The sequence below is a fragment of the Callorhinus ursinus genome, unplaced genomic scaffold, assembly GCF_003265705.2.
Source record: "Callorhinus ursinus isolate GAN/ISIS: 27379988/994484 unplaced genomic scaffold, GSC_fseal_2.0 scaffold22, whole genome shotgun sequence".
Lineage (NCBI taxonomy): Eukaryota > Metazoa > Chordata > Mammalia > Carnivora > Otariidae > Callorhinus > Callorhinus ursinus.
In genome coordinates, this window is record NW_027397084.1 from 23176648 (window position 1) to 23197127 (window position 20480).

The window sequence follows — 20480 nt, forward strand, 5'->3', positions numbered from 1 at the left end:
AATTATTAGTATTTAATGATGCTTTGTTGGTTACCTTTATCTTTATAATTTTTATCTTTATAATCTTAATATGCTCCCTCTTTGCTCCCTCTCCCAGAGACAGTGTCTCAATTTCTTTCTTCATGTCCCCCCTTTACCACTCTCCTGAAGGAAGGATATTAATACCCTCTCCCCTTAGGTCTTCTTCCACCAGCTCTTTCAACCTTCCCATTTTTAACAGCTGTCTTTTTACATTGTCAAGGTTGATATTTACATTCAGTGCTATAATCAATGTCTACTATGTTCTATGGATTAATTCTAAAACAGTATATTACTGTAGCTATCATTCACTGAAGAGCTCAGTAGTATACATTGAAACATTCTTTTCTTGTATTGCCTGTTTTTCCTGGAGCTTCTTTTTTTCCTTTTACTTAAAAAAAAAATACAATATGCATTTTCATTTCCTTTGGTATAGTGGCAAGAGACAGAAGTCAGTTCCAGGGTCCTTATTTTGCCAGTACCTTGTTGCATGGCTGAACAAATTAATTACTTGTATGAGGTTTGCATGAAATAAGAGGGCCTTGACCTTTTAGAAAGTGATCACTATGGATCATCTCTAAATTAGGCACTTTCAGAGGACTTCAAAGAAAATATGTCCTTCATTAGTGAAGTCACAACACTTAAGTCAACTTCATAAAATATAAAGTTAAAGCCATTCCATGACTGATAGGGGAGGAAAAAAAAAAAACTTTGTTAGAGCAAAAGTAAACTTCTAAATAGGCAAGAAGCAAATGTATAGAATCTAAGAAGAAAAACATATTTAAAAAATACAACTAGCCAAATAAAAAGCTAAGAGGTTGGTCTGACACAAATAAAAAAAAACTTCCTAGCAGTAGTAAAATGTATATGTAATATTCAAGACAAATACAGCAGTATTTTCAAAATAAATAAATAAATCTTAAAAATAGGCTAAATATACATTCCCCTTAAGCTAATGCAGTTTATATAGGCTTAATCCATATATTCAGACTTAGAGCTTGTAACTAGCAAATTCACCTATCAACTGTGTGCTTTCCATGTGCAAAGAACTATTCTAGGCACCAAGGATGACAAACCCAGAGGGGTATTCAAGGACTTACTGTCCAGAGGCAGGAGACATGAAAGCAATAAATCACAACACACTGTACAGGGTGCCATGTGAGTAAAGACTTTTAAACCACCTAACTGCCTGGGAGACTTAGGGGAGAGGTACTAGAACAGATAATGTTAAAGCTGAGATTTCAAGAATAAGGATTTTCTTAGACAAAAGGAAGGGAAGGGTATCATAGGAAGAAGGAACAGTTCAACAGAGAGGAGATGTGAGAAATCAGAGCCATTTGGATAATGCTGAGATATTTTGCTCAAATAACCAGTGTAATGATAGCAGAGAAAGCAGGATAGTCAGGGAAGAAATACACCAGAAAGGCTTTATCCACCACATGACAAAAAAGGATTTCATTCTAAAATACCTGAAAACTTTTCACAGGAAAGAAATGAAATAATCTGATTTATATTTTCATTATCAAGGAAAGACTGAAAGAAGTCAGGACTTGGCACAAAATCGACTGAGAAAGTTCAAGAAGTAGTGTGTATTACTCTGTTAGGGCTGCCATAACAAAATACAACAAACTGTGTGGCTTAAACAATAGAAATTTATTTTTTCACAGTTCTAGAAGCTGGAAGTCCAAGATCAAGATGCTGGCAGGGTTTAATTCTCCAGAGGCTTCTCTTTTTGGCTTGCAGATGACCTCCTTCTGTGTCCTCATACGGTCTTTTTCTCTCTTGTATATACATCCCTGATGCCTCTTCCTCTTCTCAGAAGGGCACCAGTCATACTGGATTAGGCCCTACCTAATGGCCTCCTTTTACCAAATTACCTCTTTAAAGGCCCCATCTTCAAATACAGTCATATTCTCAGGTACTTGAAGTTAGGACTTCAACCAGAGAATTTTGAGGGAACACAACTCAATCTAAAACACAGTGACTGGCAATAAGAATGGAGAAGAAAGGACAAACAGAAGGATACTTAAGAAGTAGAAATCAAATACTTGATTGGTTGATGAGTTAGGGATATACAGGAAATAAGAAGCTCTGCTTGATTTCTGGCTTAGGCAATGAGGTATATGCTGGTGCCATTTATAAAAACAAAAACAAAAACAAACAAACAAAAACAAAAATGATAAGAAGGAGAAGGAGGCTTGGTATGCCCAGAAAAATGAGGAGTTCAAGTTGTAACTGAAGTCATAATTTCCAGTTAACAGGTAAGTTAAACTTTGGAGTTTAGGAAAAAATAATACAGATATATTAACAATATGACATATATGATATGATATAATAATATAGATGGAAACCAAGGGTATAGGAGATTGTCCAGAAAAATGCAAAATAAAAACAGAAGGCTATGAAGGTATACCTAGACAAAGAATCAGAACAGAGTAAAGTAATATAAAAATTAAGGCAAGAAGAATTAAGTAGGAGATGGTTGTTGATTCCTAAGACTTTTTCAGAAAGTTAATATTCTATTTCAAAGATGTATTTTTTATGGGTTCTAATTTATGCTTTTTATGAGTTCTGATTGCTATGTGAGTAAACTACAATACCATTTCTAATGATTTCTCACTACCCAAAGTGTGTTCAAAATACCCTATCAATATTATATAATATTCCTTATCCCTTTGAAAAGTATAAATCTTTGGAATGAAAAAATACCTTTAAAGCCAAAATATGATGTCACATACAAGTTGGCTCCATGCCTGGTGAGGAGCCCAATGTGGGGCTTGAACTCATGACCCTAAGATCAAGACCTGAGCTGAGATCAAGAATTGGATGCTTAACTGACTGAGCCACCCAGGGAACCCAATGTCACATATCTTAAACTAATCAGTAAACTGATTTTTTTTCCAAGATCATTTATTCTTGACAGCACTCCCATTCATGTTGGAAGGCAAATTTTGACGTTAGCTACCTACAACAATATATATGCCTTAAATACTATAGAGGTGGTAAGATATCTAAAGGATTAATATCTGAACAATACAATTCATCTTGGAATGCCATGGTCTCACAGCACCAAGTAGCTTGAGATCTGCTCATGAAATATATTTGAATGGCATTAATGATTTAATGTAGAAAATAGAAAACAAGTTGCATAGAGGAGTAACATTTATTTATCAGCTATATTGTATTATATTTAGACAATCAGTTATAGAACTTTAGAATTCCACATTACTCTAGAGACCCAAAGGCACAGATACAAGTGATTTATTACGCTTTTAAAAAGTGACAAAAGGGAATATTAATTCTGGAAGATTTTTAATCAATTCAACAGTATTATACACTAGAGAAAAAAAATTTCCACAAACATTCCCTCACCAAGTCCACAGTTTTATATTTACATAGAATTATTATAGCAATTTTAAATGTTAATCTATGATACAATGTTACTTCAGATAACATAAAAAATATAGTTTTTTTAATAGCCATGCTCCCATTTTTGATGAAAGCTAGTCAGTTCATCCTAATGTTAGTTTAACACTTTAAAAATGCATAATAGACATTCAGTCAGCCTTATAAAACCCCTAAGACAGAAGCTGTCAAACAGAATAGACAGAGGGCTCATCATCACTTATGTCCGAATCATCTTCATCTACTCCTTCAATGACTGATTTCTTCCCTTTACAACAGGAAACAATTAATCCAATCAAGAATACCTGTAAATTTAAATAAGCTACGTGTTATTTCTTAAATTTAAGATCATTCAGGAAATAATGAATTTAAAATCCAATGGCACTACTGTGATACAAATGAGCAATTAAGGATCACATCATCCCCAGGATACCTGTACTACTTACCCCAAGAAAGGCCCAGTTACCAAAATAGTACGCAGCACTAAAGAACCAGAACTTGTGAAGGAACAGGTATGTCCGGGTAACAGTACACTGATCTATAAAGCAAATAAAGGACAACACAGTTTCTTTCTTGAAATGGACTATTAAAAATTTATCTAAAAGATTATTAATCAAAACTAAAGACCAAGATCATACAGTCAGTAAGTGTTAGAGATTGGACTGAAATCTAGGTTTTTCTCCAAAGCCCACTCCTCCAGAATTTAGTATAGTATTAAATTACCAAATAATATGACATTTAAAAAAAGGAATGCCACCAATGTAATCCTGGCTTTTAGGATAAGAAAAATTATATTGGATAGTTCAATATATTTGAAATAGAAGAAGCATTTTAAACTGGAGTTCCAGACATGTCCTAAACCAAAACAGATAAAGATAAGAAAAAAAAAATGAACTAAGTAATCAGATGTGATTATAATTAACTTGTACTTTTCTAAGAATCCAATTCTCAGGACAGCTCAAATTTGAGAGGTGTTTTGAGATTTATTTTTTTTTCTTTTTAAGAATGCTAGCATGAGGGTGCCTGGGTGGCTCAGTTGGTTGGGCGACTCGACTGCCTTCGGCTCAGGTCATGATCCTGGAGTTCCAGGATCGAGTCCCACATTGGGGTCCCTGCTCAGCAGGGAGTCTGCTTCTCCCTCTGACCCTCCCCCCTCTCATGCTCTATCTCATTCCCTCTCTCAAATAAATAAATAAAATCTTTAAAAGAAAAAATTAAAAAAAAAGAATGCTAGCATGAAAAGGTTGCTGCTTCTAAAGAAATACAAAATTGTTATTTATGGATATGCTTACTGTTTGAAATTTAGTTTTTAAGCTTGAATTAAAAATCAATCATATACCAAAAATCAATCATATATTTAAAAAAAAAAATGCAACCTTTAAAGAGATAGTGGAGACTGGTTATTTAATATTTGTGTCAGACTCCATACTAATTTTATCCAAATTCGTTATTTCCATTATGTTCCAAAATCCTCAGACATATATCTGAGACAATCTCAGACATATATCTGAGAAATAATATCTAAGGAAATACTTGTTTATTTAAACCATTCAGAAGGGTCTGGGGCAGCACAATATAATGTATCTGACTGAAAAATCATATATTCTGCAGCTAATAGAGGATTCTAACCTTTCAAATTTCAGAGGGCCTTTACTCATTACAGAAGAAAATCCTTATCTTACAAGGCAACTTCTTTTTAGTCTATTAATTACAAAAAAGATTATGACTTCTGCATATTTTAACCAAAATTGACAATGGCAAGAAATTCCACATGCAATTAGGAGACTAATATCACATCCTACTGCTGATTAAGAAAATATACTACTGATTTCTAATTTTATGAACTCTCTTCTCAGTGTCAATAAATAAGTGCTATTTTCTCTTAAAACATAAAATTGAGCTGGGAATTCTGTAACCCAGTTTATTACACAAGGGTTCTAATATACTTTACTTTGGGGGCTATCACATGGTTTTATGAAAAGTAGTCTTTAGGTTATAGTTTATACAAGACTTGTTATGTAAAGTTTTAAATATGTTATATAAGTATATAGATAATCTAAATCTTATCTACTTTAACCCCTTCCACTATACTTCAACATTTACTTCTGAATTACCCAATACCAACTGGACAAAATCTTTTTTTCTGGCAGAGAAACATGCAGTTTAATAAAGAGGCAATATCTTCCTTTCACAAGCTGGGAACACCAATCTAATGATAACCTATTGATCCCCATCCCCACAAGGGCCTCCTTCAAATTTTTGCTCTCTTCCTCAACAGAAAAGTCTAGAAGGAATATTCAAAACTTCCTAACAAAAACCAAGAAGATTTCAAGCAGTAGTGGCTGAATAAATGTTTCTCTCCTCTCCTATGGTAACTAGCACCCAACATTATAGCTGGGTGCTGTGCTGGGAGTTCAGTCTAGCAGAGGAGATACCTAGACAGGGAAAGTTGTTAGTCATACTCTGCTCCCCTAATATTTTATTCTCACCTCTATTATAGAACTTGTTTCAAAGTAATATAACTACAGGCTTACCTTGGAGATTGCAGGTTAGGTTCCAGATCACCTCAATAAAGTGAATATTGCACTAAAGCGAATCAAATGAACTTTCTGGTCTCCCAGTACATACAAAAGTTATGTTTACACCAGACTGTAGTCTATTAAATGTGCAATAACATTGTCTAAATAAACAATGTATATACCTTAATTAAAAAAATACTTTATTGCTAAAATCTAACCATCACCTGAGCTTTCAGGAACTCATAATCACTGATTGCAGATCACCATAATATAATAATAATGAAAAAGTTGGAAATTTTATGAGAATTACCAAATGTGACACAGAGACATGAATTGAACAAACGCTGTTGTAAAATGGTACCAACAGATGTGTTCACGCAGGGTTGCTGCAAACCTTCAATTTGTAAATAATGTAGTATCTGCAAAGTGCAGTACAGTGAAGCGCAATAAAACGGGGTATGCCTGTATTCAATTTGTCACTTTTTCCATTAGATAAGCCTGAGTATTCCAAAGTACCCGTGTACCTGGCATTCATATTCAATATAACTGCTAAAGCAAGCTAAATGTTTTAAAAGGGGTATTTTATTTAAAAATTATATTGCTAAATAATACACTTTCTTTTTGAGAATTGAGATCTTTTATTTTTCACTATGACAAAGAGAAGAAAAATGATAAAGATGCTTCATAAATATTAGAAACAAGCCAGGAAACAAATGCAAAGAGACAGATAGTAACAATCTAGTTTCCAATAATAATGGTAAAATTGGTGTTAAGTGAAATCTCAGACTATGAGCCTACAGATAACAATATCCTACATGAATTTTTTCAAACCCAAGAACTGATAAATGAATAAAACATTTCTAAGGGCAAAAAGGAAATACTGATATTTCTATCCAATTAGTTATTCAACAGTTAGGACTTCATTGTGCAATAACATGCAACAGGAACTCGGATCATACCATTTTGCTGGAAAGATATGTAACAATATTCTTTCATCATTTACATTTGTGCACCAAAATTTATTTGATATGGTTAACAAATGAACAAAGGCTGAAGGCAAGCATGTATACAAAAGTGTCTGGAAGAAAAAATATCATGTGGAAATGAAAAAATTAAGTGATTTGATCATTGGCATTTACAAATCTAAAAATGGAAATGTTTTGCAATTATGAATCAAAAAAGAATGCCATCCTCTCTTCAAAATTATGAACTGTCAAGTTCTGAAAAGTATTACTTTTTGATGATGTGAGTGCAAGAACCACAAGTAATAATAAGCTTGAAATTACTAAAAAAGTATTTGAAATCTAGAATCTGTATTAAGTATAGATATATTCCTGGTTCATGCCATGGCAGTCAATAAACAGCTACATCCAAAGGGCTGTGTCCATATGGGGTACTTTCAAAACTCAGAAAAGTGAGGATAAAAATTGGGCTTTACCACCATCACCAAGAAAATGAAAACAAAAAACAAAAAACAAAACAAAACAAAAACCAACCTACAGAATGGGAAAAACAAACTGTAAATCATGTACCTGATAAGGGACTTGTATCCAGAGTATATAAAGAACTCTTACAACTAAATAATAAAAGACAACCCAACTAAACAAAAAATGAACCAAGGATTTAAATAGATATTCCTCCAAAGAAGACATCCAAATGGCCAACAGGCACACCAAAAGATGTCCAATATCAGTAGTCATCAGGGAAATGCAAATCAAAACTACAATGAGATGCTACTCCATACTCACTAAAATGGCACAATGAAAAAGACATTATTTAACTAAAATCTGACAAGATTCCAAGGATGTCAAAACAAGACACTTGCATATATCTTGAAAATGAAAGTATAACTAAAATGTCCGGTACGGTAAAGGAAGAGCCCAGACTCTGGTCTCTGAGAAACTTAGTGTCAAGTATTATTTGGCTACTTCTTTGCCATGTGAATAGGAAAATCTGAACTGTTTAGACTCCACGCTTGTAAAATAGAGGTATCACCATATTTCCTTACAGGGTCATTTTAAAGACCAAAAGAGACAAAAATCTCCATACAAAGTGCAGTTAATATTAATTTCTTTTCCACTTCAAGGTATAACTGAACCCATGATAAAGAATACAGTTCTCAAGAGCTGCTCAAGTGGACATTATTTTTCTGTATCTATAGTCAAAGTTTCACCAGCTAGACCCCAACACCTGACCTTTACTGTCCACCTGCTTATATTCACAAATCTCTATTTTATATTCTTCCTTAAACTCTTCTTTCTGGCTTATCTCTTAACTCAGGCAAATGAAACTGGAAACCACCTCTCAGGTGATGGCAACTGCCCTGACAAGACCTCGCACTGGCCCAGACCACCCAAACCATTTGAGCTGAAACCCTAACTTGTGCCTGTGCAGATGGACCAAGGAGTAACCCTTGGAATAACTAGCAATTACCTTTACCTCATTATAATACTAACATCTCTGCCCAAAGAGGAACCACGGGCTCATTTACATAACATCTACTACACATATACACGTTTTCTTAAGGTGCATGTGTGACCTTATGCTTATCTCTACATACAATGACAAGGCTTCCCTATCTATTCATTCATCCTAACCCTAAACAAAAGGTATTCATTCACCCCCTCTTGAGGAGTCACAGCTTTGGAAGCCATTCCTCATGATCTCATTTGCTACAAATAAGTCTTCTTTGTGCAACGACTCAATCTGGTGCAGTTTTTGACTCACCAAGGAGCAAACTTGCATTGGTTCAGTTACAAATACAGATATAAATGAATTTGATGAAATTCGAATGTATATAATTCAGTAATATGCTATCTCCTAAATAGTAATATGCCTTTAAATAAAAATAACCAATTTGAATGTTTCAAAAATGATGAGAGGGACAAGCTGGGATTTATGCAAAAAATGCCTATTCACAATTATTTTAAAAACAAGAACAGTATGTTCCATGGCTTAAGTATTACATGAGCTTCATCTTACAAGTATAAACATATTTGAAAAAAGTCATTCAACCTTCTCAGCATTGTTACAATGTTCTAAACTTAAAAAATAAAAGTTCTATTATCCACTGCCATACTTAAAGATACTTTGGGAGTCAAAAATTCACCGAATTAGAAATTTCAGGGCCAGAACAGGGATTTTAAGACAGGCTGAGCTGGCAGAAGCAAGTCAAATCAAATCATTTTTCCACAGAGGTCTAATAATTCATTCAGTGACATTTGAAATTGGTTTATAGTCACTGACTCTTTTGCCCACCACAATAGATATACCTTATTTTTCCTATCACATTATTTTACATGTTTACCATTTTCAAAGGTTGTAGATTTGACAAAAACCTTCTAACATAGGATTAAAAGGTAGTCATTGTTAGTGTTCTGCTTTGTTGTTGAAAACTGACACTAGACCACAAATCCATACATACAAGTATGTAACAACTCTTTATAGCTATCTTTATATGTATCTGTCATTATGTTTATATTTATATAAAGTGGTATATGACCACAGAAGAATTCTGGTTAATAAGAGCATGCCTTTATTTTATATCCAAGTGATGATTCCACACTGAATAAACACAGGGGGCTTCTTACCTCACCATCTGCCATCTTCTAGCTGTTTACCTGAATCACAGATACCTAGGAGAACTATAGATGTCTTTCTGCAGTTATTTAAAAAATTATAATTAAGTATTTTGAATTTGGTTCAACCTTCAAAGTAAATTTCAATCACTGGATGTTTCATTTAAGGACTGTGTTCTAAAATCAAAAGTGTTCAGGAAACTTCTGACTGTTGTTCCTCAAAAGGACATATAAAAGTTCTAATTAAACTAAAGAGTACTGTTAACAATGAAAAATTAAAATAGGGGTTAGATAAAACATTTTTTTCTGATGACAAGGCGGCTGCACAAAAAAGATCAAAATTAAAAGAGCCAAGAAAGGACATCTGGAGCACATGAATAAAATCAAAAGTCTTTTGAATACTGACACTACTACCCTTCCTCCATCACTTCTCACTTATCATCAAATAAATAACAGAAAGTGCAATTAAATCTGTTTTTCATGTAACAGCAACCTTTATAAATATACCTGATAAATTTTATATTATATATTTCTTGTTTCCTTTTAGATTATTTGGTATGCCGTTGTTAATGTATGCTGACTGCCACTAAGATAACTTTGGTTATTAACTACGATAAATCACACCTTCTACTTTAAATATATTTTTAAAACATTTAGTGTTGATTTAAGCCACAATTAAGTCATCACCATGTTATACCTTCACCTGAAATCAATTTAGAATTAATTACACTCTATATTTGTACGTTATTTGTAAAACAAATCCTCATATTACATATGCACATAAAAGAAGGCCTTTGAGAAAACTCATGTACCATGGAAAACGAACTTTAAAGCGACTATTTTGTTTGCCTAATGACAAAAAAACTGGCAGAAGATTGGACTGTTTAGAATGCCACTTCATCCATTCATCTGTTGATGGACATCTTGGCTCTTTCCATAGTTTGGCTATTGTGGACACTGCTGCCATAAACATTGGGGTGCACGTACCCCTTCGGATCACTACATTTGTATCTTTGGGGTAAATACCCAATAGTGCAATTGCTGGGTCATAGGATAGCTCTATTTTCTTCTCCTGATTGTCCATGATTATGCTAACTTTGATTTCTGATTAGGGTCTTGATACCACTGAATATTTAAAATAGACATGTAAGTCTTAACTGTATACAGACTAAGGAGCTTGACTTTATTGTGATATGATTAGGAATTATTTATAGTGATTTTAAGAAAGAGAATTACATGAGTGGAGTATAGACTAGCAAAAGAGATTGAGAGTAGAGTTCACTAAGTCAGAAGACAATTCAAGTGAAAATGTGAGGTCAGGATAGAAAAAAAAGGTTGGATTGAAAGAATCTGAAAGTAAAATCCCAGTTAATCACTGTTTTACTGTCAAATGACTTATAGCATATAAAATACATACACATGAAAAGTTCTGAGATACTCACAACACACATCCAAATAAAAAAAAGGGCAGAAAAAATTGAAATATGTAATAAAAACCAAAGTTTTATGTTTATCTGAAAATTTAACAAATGGTGTACAGTTAAATCAATATTTTGTTAAATTTCACTGGGGGATGGGTAAAAGGGAAAGAATTGATAAACATAAAGAATCACAGAAATTCTAAAGGAAATAGTTTTATTATATTTTATGAATACACAAACTGTATCAGGTTAATGAAGATAGAACTTGCCAGATGTTTTATCTTAAAGATTGAGTTTTACAGTGATTATTTTTAAGAACAAGTATAACTTGTGTTGAGCTCTGATTACATTTATGTAACTAAGGTATTTCAAAAGTACTATAATATGTAGTGCTCCAAGAAAGAATGTTCCTAATTTCCTATGTATTACTCACTGGCCATATAAAATTTATAAAAAAGGAGCTACAAAGGTAAGCATTAGCATATAACCTGTAGAAATATCACAAACTTATTAGTAAACTCTAAATTAATAAGATTTACTATCTATTAGTCTTAATTGACCAAGGACAGTCAAATATAAAACAGAAACAGAAAACAATTGTTTTCCACTACTTTATTTTTTTCAGAAAACAATAATAGTTCAATGAGTATAGCAGAAAATATTAAAGTTAGAGACAGAAAAGTGAGATTTAGTTCTTGAGTCTGTCACATATACCATGAGATTCTGGGGTGCGTCATTTAACTTTCTAAGTATCAGTTTCTTTGTAAATGACAATGAGATAATATGTGCTTGTGGTATATAGTGACAGGATAGACAGACCTTTTGAGAATTAAATTTAGAGAGAAATCTACATGTGATTTTTTTTTTTTAAAAGAAAAGACAGTTTTAGGAGTTAGCAACCTTGAACAAGAATCTCTGTATGTTTCACAAAATTACCTAGGTTGGCTTTGGCACAGACTCCAGAGAACTTAGAAAGCTTATACCTAATTAACTTTACTATTCTTAGTTGAACTTTTATCAACACAATCAAAATGTCACCTAGAAAAAGAACTTTAACATCAAGAGACTTTCTGGATTTCAAGCAAAATCCAAGAAAAATGATGCTCTGGTCAATACCTAATTTTCTGGTCTGCATGGCAACCTCACTTGACAATGGGCACAATACATCAGGCTATCTCAGCTGGATGATACCAGCCAATAAGATCAATGAGGCCCTCTTCTTGACATCCATGCCTACTTAGAAACTTTGTGACTATAAATTTGGTTTTCCATACAGATTCTTTCTCTCTGGTGAGAATTCACTAACCCTGAGCCTCTAGTTTCTTTAACAGTTGTACTTCCTGTGGCAAATTGATAAACTCACAGCTAACTAATATAGTAGTCTCTTCTGTTCAGTCAGTTATCTGAAGCCAAATACAGACAATGAAGACCAAGGTATGGTAGCATTTGATGAGTAGATTTAAACCAAATAAAGCTATCAATTCACAAACTTATTATCTGCCAAGTAAAAGATTATAAATTTACAGTACTTAACCATGAAGAACTATTTCAATCTTTTGCAAACCAAGCTTTTTGGTTCAAGATGACAGACTGGACCCAGTCATTTGTTTCTTGTCCTTCCCAGGACCTCATTAAAGTTACAGTATAGGAATAAAGCCCGCAGCAATCTCTTAACAGCAAATAGAATGGGAAGAAAGCCATCAGGTGATGAGAGATTTCAACAATCTGGAAGATGAAAAGACACACTTAAAAGGTCTCTAATAAAACAACTGGTTTCCCTTCCATTTATTTTGTTTTTTTTTTTTAAAGGTTTTATTTATTTATTCATGAGAGACAGAATGAGAGAGAGAGGCAGAGGGAGAAGCAGGCTCCCCACGGGGCAGGGAGCCCGATGTGGTATTTGATCCCAGGACCCTAGGATCACGACCTGAGCCGAAGGCAGACATTTAACCGACTGAGCCACCCAGGCACCCATTTATTTTAAAATATAATTTAAGGATCACTAGAAACCTCAGTCACAGAGTTCCTATAATGAGGCTTCCTAGAAGTTCCTGATACTTAAATACATATTAACATAAATATGAAATACATCATCAGACATATATAGAAAATATCAGCATGAAGGACAAAGAACAAGATAAACAGAATTGTTCCAAGATAAACAGAACTGTAATTTTATTTAAAGGAAACCATTAAGAAAAATGTTTAGTACCTTCAGGTATTGAAGAAGATATAACATCCATAAAACAAGGATGCTTGAAAAAGATCAGAACAAGTATTTGAGGAAAGTTAAGACTTTGTTATAAGAAATAAAAAATTTAGGATATAGTTTGAAGATAAAGCTAAACACATATTCAAGAATCCAAAGTAAAATGATAGGCATAAAATATGAAATACAGATAAGACAGATGATCAACTGAAGATATTCAGCACTAATGAAGATAAGCTCCCCAAGAGAGAGTGGAGAAAAGAGAACTTATCAAGTTAGCTTCAAAAGATTAAAAATGAAAGGCAGATGATGATGCAATGCCTTAAAGTTCTTTAATAAATAATAATAAATAATTTAATAATAAATAAATAAATAATTTCTTATGTAGAATTCTAAGCACAACCAAATTAACCCATCAATTATTTCAGCTGAGGGCAAAGTACTTTTCAGACATACAAGGTATTTTCAGATGTGTATTTCACACAAAGCATGTCTTCTTTTTTTTTTTAACTCAAGAAAAACTAGGGGCTTGGGGGAGGAAATCAAGAAAAAAGATATGGCTTATAATGCATCAAAAGTCCAATGAACAGAAATTATAACCTTATAGATGAGCAGCAGAATCAGAAAACAATGGATCCAAATAAGAAAAGGAAGTCAGTAGGTACTTAGAAGGTACAATGGATTTCATCCAACAGATAAAGCAAGAAGCTACAAGATAATAGGCATACTAATATCTTATGATACTTTAATAACATTTTTTAAAAAGACAAAAAAATAACAAATAAAAAAAACTGGCTTAATTCTAGAAACTGTTGTTTTGAGGGAGACAGAAAAATATATTTTATTATCCTCAAGGAGCTTAAGTTCCTATAAAAGAGTAGAACAGGGGCACCTGGGTGGTTCACAGTCAGTAAAGCATACAGCTCTTGATCTAGGGGTTGTGAGTTTGAGCCCCACGTTGGGCAAAGAGATTACTTAAGAAAATTAATGTGGAAGAGAGATATGATATATAAATTACTATAAATTAAGACAGAGTAAGGTAATGTCATAAAAAGTAAATGTCATGGGAATTCGAAGGATAAAAAGAGACTGAACATGTGCAGAGGTTCAAAAAAGAGGGTCGGGTTTGAAATAAACATTAGATAGGACTCTGAGTGATGAAAATGGGTGGGCAGCATAGAAACTAGTTGTGATATTTCAAGGACAAACAACTGAAAAGCAAAGGTGGAAAAGATGACCATGTTCAGAAAATGTATGAAAAAACAGAGGTAGTCCTTCAATCGTAGACTGAATTTGTCAGATGATGAGGGGAGAGGCACTTAAGGTTTTTATTGGAGGAATGGCATTATCAGACTACTTTAGAACAGTGGTTTCCACAGTGTGGCTCCCAGACCAGAACCCTCAGAAAATCCTGGAGTCCCACCTCAGATTTACTGAATCAAAAATTTGCCATCTGTGTTTAACAAGCCTTCAAGACTCAGATCACGTGTAAGTTTGATAATCACTGCTTCAGAACAATTAAGCTAACAGCACTATGTAGTGTGGGTCAGAGTGGAGCACTAGTTAAAAGGTACAGCAATTCATGTGAGATGTAGCAACTGACTGGGTGTGGAGAAAGCGAACGAAGGTAAGTGTACTTAGAATGGTGGTAGTGTGAGAAATAGTGAGGTCAGTAAGTATAGTTCAAAGGCTTTATCTAATAGATTATATAGACTTCATCAAGAACTATTCATTTTAAACATTTTAATAAACACATTACCAAAATAAGCTAGGCTCTGTATATTATTTTCACAGGATTGGTAAGTCTTACAGAGCTACCCATAGATAGCTAACAGGCTAACATCTTTATTTTGCTTGCTTTCTTGACCACGAGGTAATGTCCTAACCCCACATACCACATGACCACACTTGCTCTCAGCTGTGAGGGGAATCTAAAGAGAAAATGTGCAATGACCAACAGTGAGACTAAGAAGTTAATAGGTTAAGATAACCTATTAAGATAACTATTAAGATAATAGTCCTCAATTTAGGAAGGAATACCAGGAACAAAACAAAGTCAAACAGGCTTAAAGAAAAAAAAAAAAGGATAATTTTAATAGCTACAAGTAGATTTTAAAGACAATTATTCTAGATATTACCTAATAAGTAGGATATAAAACATTAAGTAACATTTTCTAATTAAAATGCTAAAAAACATAGGCATCACCCCTGACCCTTTCTCTCTCCTATTCTGTAGCAGATTTCTCAGCAAATCCTATTGGCTCCACCTTCAAAATACATCAGCATTTGACCACTTCTTGCCACCTGCATCACCACAAGCTCTCTGTTGATTACTGCAAAAGCTTCCTGTCAACCTGTTTTTGTCCTTGGGTTTATTATGGTCTATATCTCAGGGATTGGCAAATTATAACCCAAGGGTAGCCTGTTTTTGTAAGTTTTACTGGAACATGTCCATGGCCATCCATAGTGTACTGTCTATGGTAGCTTTTATACTGCAATGGCAGAGTTGAACAGTGTGCCTCACAAAGCCTAAAATATTTGCTATCTTATCCTCTACAGAAAAAGTGTGCCAAGCCCTGGTCCATATGCAACGCAGTAATCAAAGTGATCCCTCGAGAATATCATATCATTCGTCTGCTCACAATCTTGCATCTGAAAGTAAAAGCTAAAGTCCTTAAACTTGACTGCTCATTGTTCCTCTACTTCCTCCAGCCTACCTCCACTCTGCACTTGGTGTTACTCCGGGTCTAGAATGGTCTTCCCCACATAGCTGCCTTTGCTCCTCACTTGGTTAAGGTCTTTGTGCTCAAATGACAGTTTCTCAGTAAGAATTTCCTTTCTACTCAAAATTTTAAATCATCCATACTTCTGGGCACCACTCCTTCTACTAAGTAAGCTTCATGGGGACAGGAATATTGGACTGTTTTGTCACTGTTGTATCATTAGTACCTAGACTACCGCCTGACAGACATCAATAAACATTTGTCAAATGAGAAAACACAGGAATAATAGGTAGTAAAATTAAATGACCATACGGAATCCTGGAAATTAAGACATCTATAATTTTATGTTAGAATTTCAAGACAAATAGGACTGTAACTCTCAGTATTACTAAAAAATATATGTCAGTATCTTCTAAAGGTGTGCAAATTGTAATAGCTATTAATGTATTCTTCAAAGAAATCCTATAACTTTCTAAAAAAGGCTATCAAAATTATCACAATTCTAAGAGTTGACTTATCTTCATCTTATAGACTAAATCTATCTTTGTCTTACAGAGACTAAATCTAACTACCCTTAACTTTCCCATTCCCATCCCCAAATTTTCAGACTATAAAACAAAAAGACTATATATAGTTGTGTGTGTGTTTTTTTAAAGGCCACTGCCTGAATCCTGAATTGGATCTTATTAGTTATAAAATTCCAGGAAGCTAAAATTAATTAGCTTCACCCAATATGGGGTAGGAGGTGTTAAATAGATAGTCCATATTCAAATCTGCCTTTTAAATCACCACAGTAAGAGTCTGGTACCATTTTCATTTCAAATTATATTTATGGACCACCCACGTGGGCATGCAGCACCACAGGAGACATTAACAAATACTGTCATCACAAAACAGCAGTGTCCTTTTTTTGACCTAGCCTTTAAGGCTTAGTTTCTAATGAAATCTCTTGAGCAGCTTCATTTTCAGCCCATTATAACTGGCTTTCCTTAAAATGTGCATTTGATTTATAATTACATAAATCAAACATCAACTAGTATAGTAACTCCTTTAATAACACTTTTTTTATTTTCTCATTTATATATTTTTTAAATTTTATTATTTTATGTTAATCATCATACATCATTAGTTTTTGATGTAGAGTAACACTGGTTTTTAAACAGAAATAAGCATCTCCTGAAAAAGCATTTTTCAATTTTTTCCTTTCCTTTCTTTTTTTTTTTTTTTTTTTTTCTTACAGGTCAAAGTATGGGTGGGTGGGTAAAAAAATCACCTGAATCCATTGTTAGTGATCATGTAAAGTGCTCTGAGCAGTATTGCTTAGTAACCTAGACCTCTAAATAAAATTTCCTGGAACCTTAAAAGCTAAAGTAGAAAAAAACATTCAATATTCTGGGGAAAAGGACGGTACTAAGAATTCAAAAATTAAATTTTTCGAAGTCTCAGTAACTACCCAACCTACTTCCACATTTCAACAAAATGAGAGGAAAAAAAGTCTTCTCTAAAACAAGTATCTACTTGGTAGATGTATGGCACTATTTTATCTGTCATTATTTTCATCCTTAAAAAGGCTTAACAATGTTTTTTCTTTAATTATAGAAAATCTATTTTTAAAAAAGAGTAAATATTACTTCCTATCTTTAAGTCCAAATTTCATTGCCCTGAGATAACAGCCAGACTTCTAGATGTGTTTATGTGCAACAGCATAAAAAATGAGGTTATATATACGCTGTTCTACCTACCATCATACCATCATACAGTATATATTTTTCTATATTCTAACATAAAGCTTTATCATTACATTGTATGTAATGTTATTTCAAGTATTCTCACTAATGGATAATCAACCAGTTGTTTCTTTTTGTTTGCTATTTCTATCAGTGGGACTTGGAAACTGGTTAGCTATCAGAAAAGCATAAAAATGTGAATATGATTTCAAGATTTCCATCTGAGTAAGTATAGCTGTGGGCACAGAACAGGAATAGGACAACTCCTCCCACCCCATGACATGAAGGTGACAGGTGGAAAAAGTAGAAGAGGGAAGGAAAAGAGTTCAGTCTTAGATTTGAGGTTTGAGGGGTTTCCATATAGATAAACTAGCAGGCAGAAAATAACACATTTAAAATTCTGAATCTACTGATTAAATTATTAATCCTTAAATTATTCAGCATGATGAGGCTAACTGTCAACTAGCAAAGCTAAGTTTATTAGACTAACTATAGTGAGGGAAAACAAGAAGGGGAAAAATAGGATATTTATAAGGTTTAAGGGATTGGAATGGGCTGGACCACTTTAATCAAGGTCTTGAAAGGCGAGGAACTGGGTAGAACTGGGCTAAGTTTATAATATAAGTTTTGGATTGGTGGATACAATGAAATGAGAAGTCTTGAAGTCAGTCCTCCTGAACAACAAAGCTATTTTAGTAGTTTCATGGTCAGGGGCATTCCCTGAAGCAAGCAGATAAACTATTTTTGTTCTCAGTATTATTTAACACAGGGACAGGGAAATATTTCTTTGCCAAGAATTGTTGAACATCAGCATATTATGTTGGTGTCAGTTCCCTACATTTTATGGGATTAAAAAGGTTTTAAAAAAATTATTGATAAGCATTTGGGAATGGTTTAGACTTTAGACAGTCCATCATGTTTTGTTAAAATATGATACTCTGGAATGGACAATATGCTAGAGTTAACAGAGTAAATTTGCAAAGTTTTCAGAAAGAAGAAGGCTAGGTTGCTGACACTATCATAAGAAACCACTTTAGTTAGAAAATCCATCTGTTTCAGCTCATAGCTTTCAAACCAAAAGCTTCACATAAGAAAATGTAAAAATTGCTCTATCATTAAAAATGGGTGATAAATTTATGGAAAAATCTTAAATTGTTTAAAGAAGTTGGATTATATTACCAAATATAGAAAATCATCTTTGCACTTAAATTGGATTATTAAAAATATGAAAAAATTCTTTAGTAAGTTTTAAAGTACTATGTGCCTTTAGAGAAGAGGTTCAATTTCTGAAGAGTTTTTAATATGTTCTTTGTGGATTTAAACTGTCCTTTTGCATAGAGCCTCAATACGAATACATTCTGTAAACCTAGCCCAAGAATAACTCATTTTACATGACTGAATAGGTCTATAATTAAATCAAGGTTTATCTGATGCTAGAAACTTATACCAGAAGTGACAGGAAAATATAAGAGATGAATTATTTTGTAGCAGATTCAAAATTAAAAATAAACAAGAAAGATTAATTCATTTTCATAAAAAGTTATACCTTCTATTCTAAATTGCTTGGGGAATTCAGTAACTTTTATGTTCAAAATACGTTCTGTCATTTTGTAGGGCAAATACATCATGTTGAACCACTGGATATAACTTGAGTTTATGGAATTTAAGAAAAATAACATTTAAGTGTAAATTTTTAACAGTATAAAATGTATAATTATATAAATAGCATAATGCATAATACCCCCCACGTGGTAGGTAGAAACGGTTATCTTTAGTAGTTTCATATCTTGGCCTATACTTGGGACTATGTTTTTAAAATAGTTGTCATTTGGTGGTGTACAGCAGGTCTTATGTGGTTTTTTCCCCCCTTTTATCATTCTTTCAATATATACACACTTATGTTTTCTGAACCATATATTGTGACTTAACGTCTTAACATTTCAGCATTTTTTAAGCAGAAGGATATTCTCTTACATAACCAGATATGTAAGAGATATAGCTACTCAAGAATTTTAACATTGATACGATATTTTTAAAACTTTACAGTTCATATTCCAACTCTGCCATTTATCTCAGTATATTCTTTCTAGAATTTTTATCCTCTAGTATTGGACCCAATCCAGGGTCATGTATTACTTTTGGTCAACATGTCTAATCAGTAACAGTTCCTTAACCTCTTTGTTTTTTATGACATTGACATTTTTAAATCATACAAGCTAGTCACTTTATACCATGCTTGTCAATTGTCAATTTGGTTTTGTCTGATATTTCCCCATTCTTCTCAGGGTGTCCTATCCTAAGGCATGTCATGCACTGCCCCACGATGATGGTACCTTCGTTCCAGTTTCTCTGATGTATACCTATGACAGCAACTACATTTCCTCTTACAACTAATAATGTATGGAGAACTCATTGTGGTTTTAAACTGCAGTTCCCTGAAGTGGGTTTAATTCCCATTACCTGTATGTTCATTTCTAAATATTGTATTTGGGTCCATTACAAATCTGTAACAGTTTCTTTCATTTATTCTGTTTGTTGTTCCCTGCCAATATTTTGACCTGGTCTTATTCTTTTTATCATAGCTCTCTGTTCTATAATCTGTGTTGATAATTCCAGTACCTGGTCTTAGCGAGTCTCTTCCTGCTGCCTATTTCTTCTAGCTTTCTTTCATGGTGCTTTGTTTCCTTGTGTGCTTAAATATTTGGCTCCAATGTCTTCATTTGCAGGAATTCCTTGAGGCCTAGAATTAAGGTTCTTCCCTCTAGCGAGCATTTATATTTACTTGTGCCATGTTCCTAGTTTGCCAATCTGAGATGACAATGAAACAAATTCATTCTGGTGATGTGCATTTGGACTGCAAATCTGCAAAGAGCTGGTAGT

At 33.5% G+C, this 20480-nt stretch overlaps 1 protein-coding gene across 1 annotated transcript in view; it reads right to left on the reverse strand.

The window, feature by feature from the left end:
• Nucleotides 1-1652: 1652 nt before the first annotated feature.
• The window catches only part of LMBRD1 (LMBR1 domain containing 1), a 126531-nt gene continuing 107703 nt past the window's right edge, over nt 1653-20480 (reverse strand). The window contains exons 15-16 of the mRNA XM_025890619.2: nt 3870-3961; nt 1653-3728 (exon numbers count right to left, since the gene is read on the reverse strand). Coding sequence (XP_025746404.1) covers nt 3612-3728; nt 3870-3961 — 209 coding nt within the window. The 3' untranslated portion in view covers nt 1653-3611. The remainder of the gene's footprint in view (nt 3729-3869; nt 3962-20480) is intronic.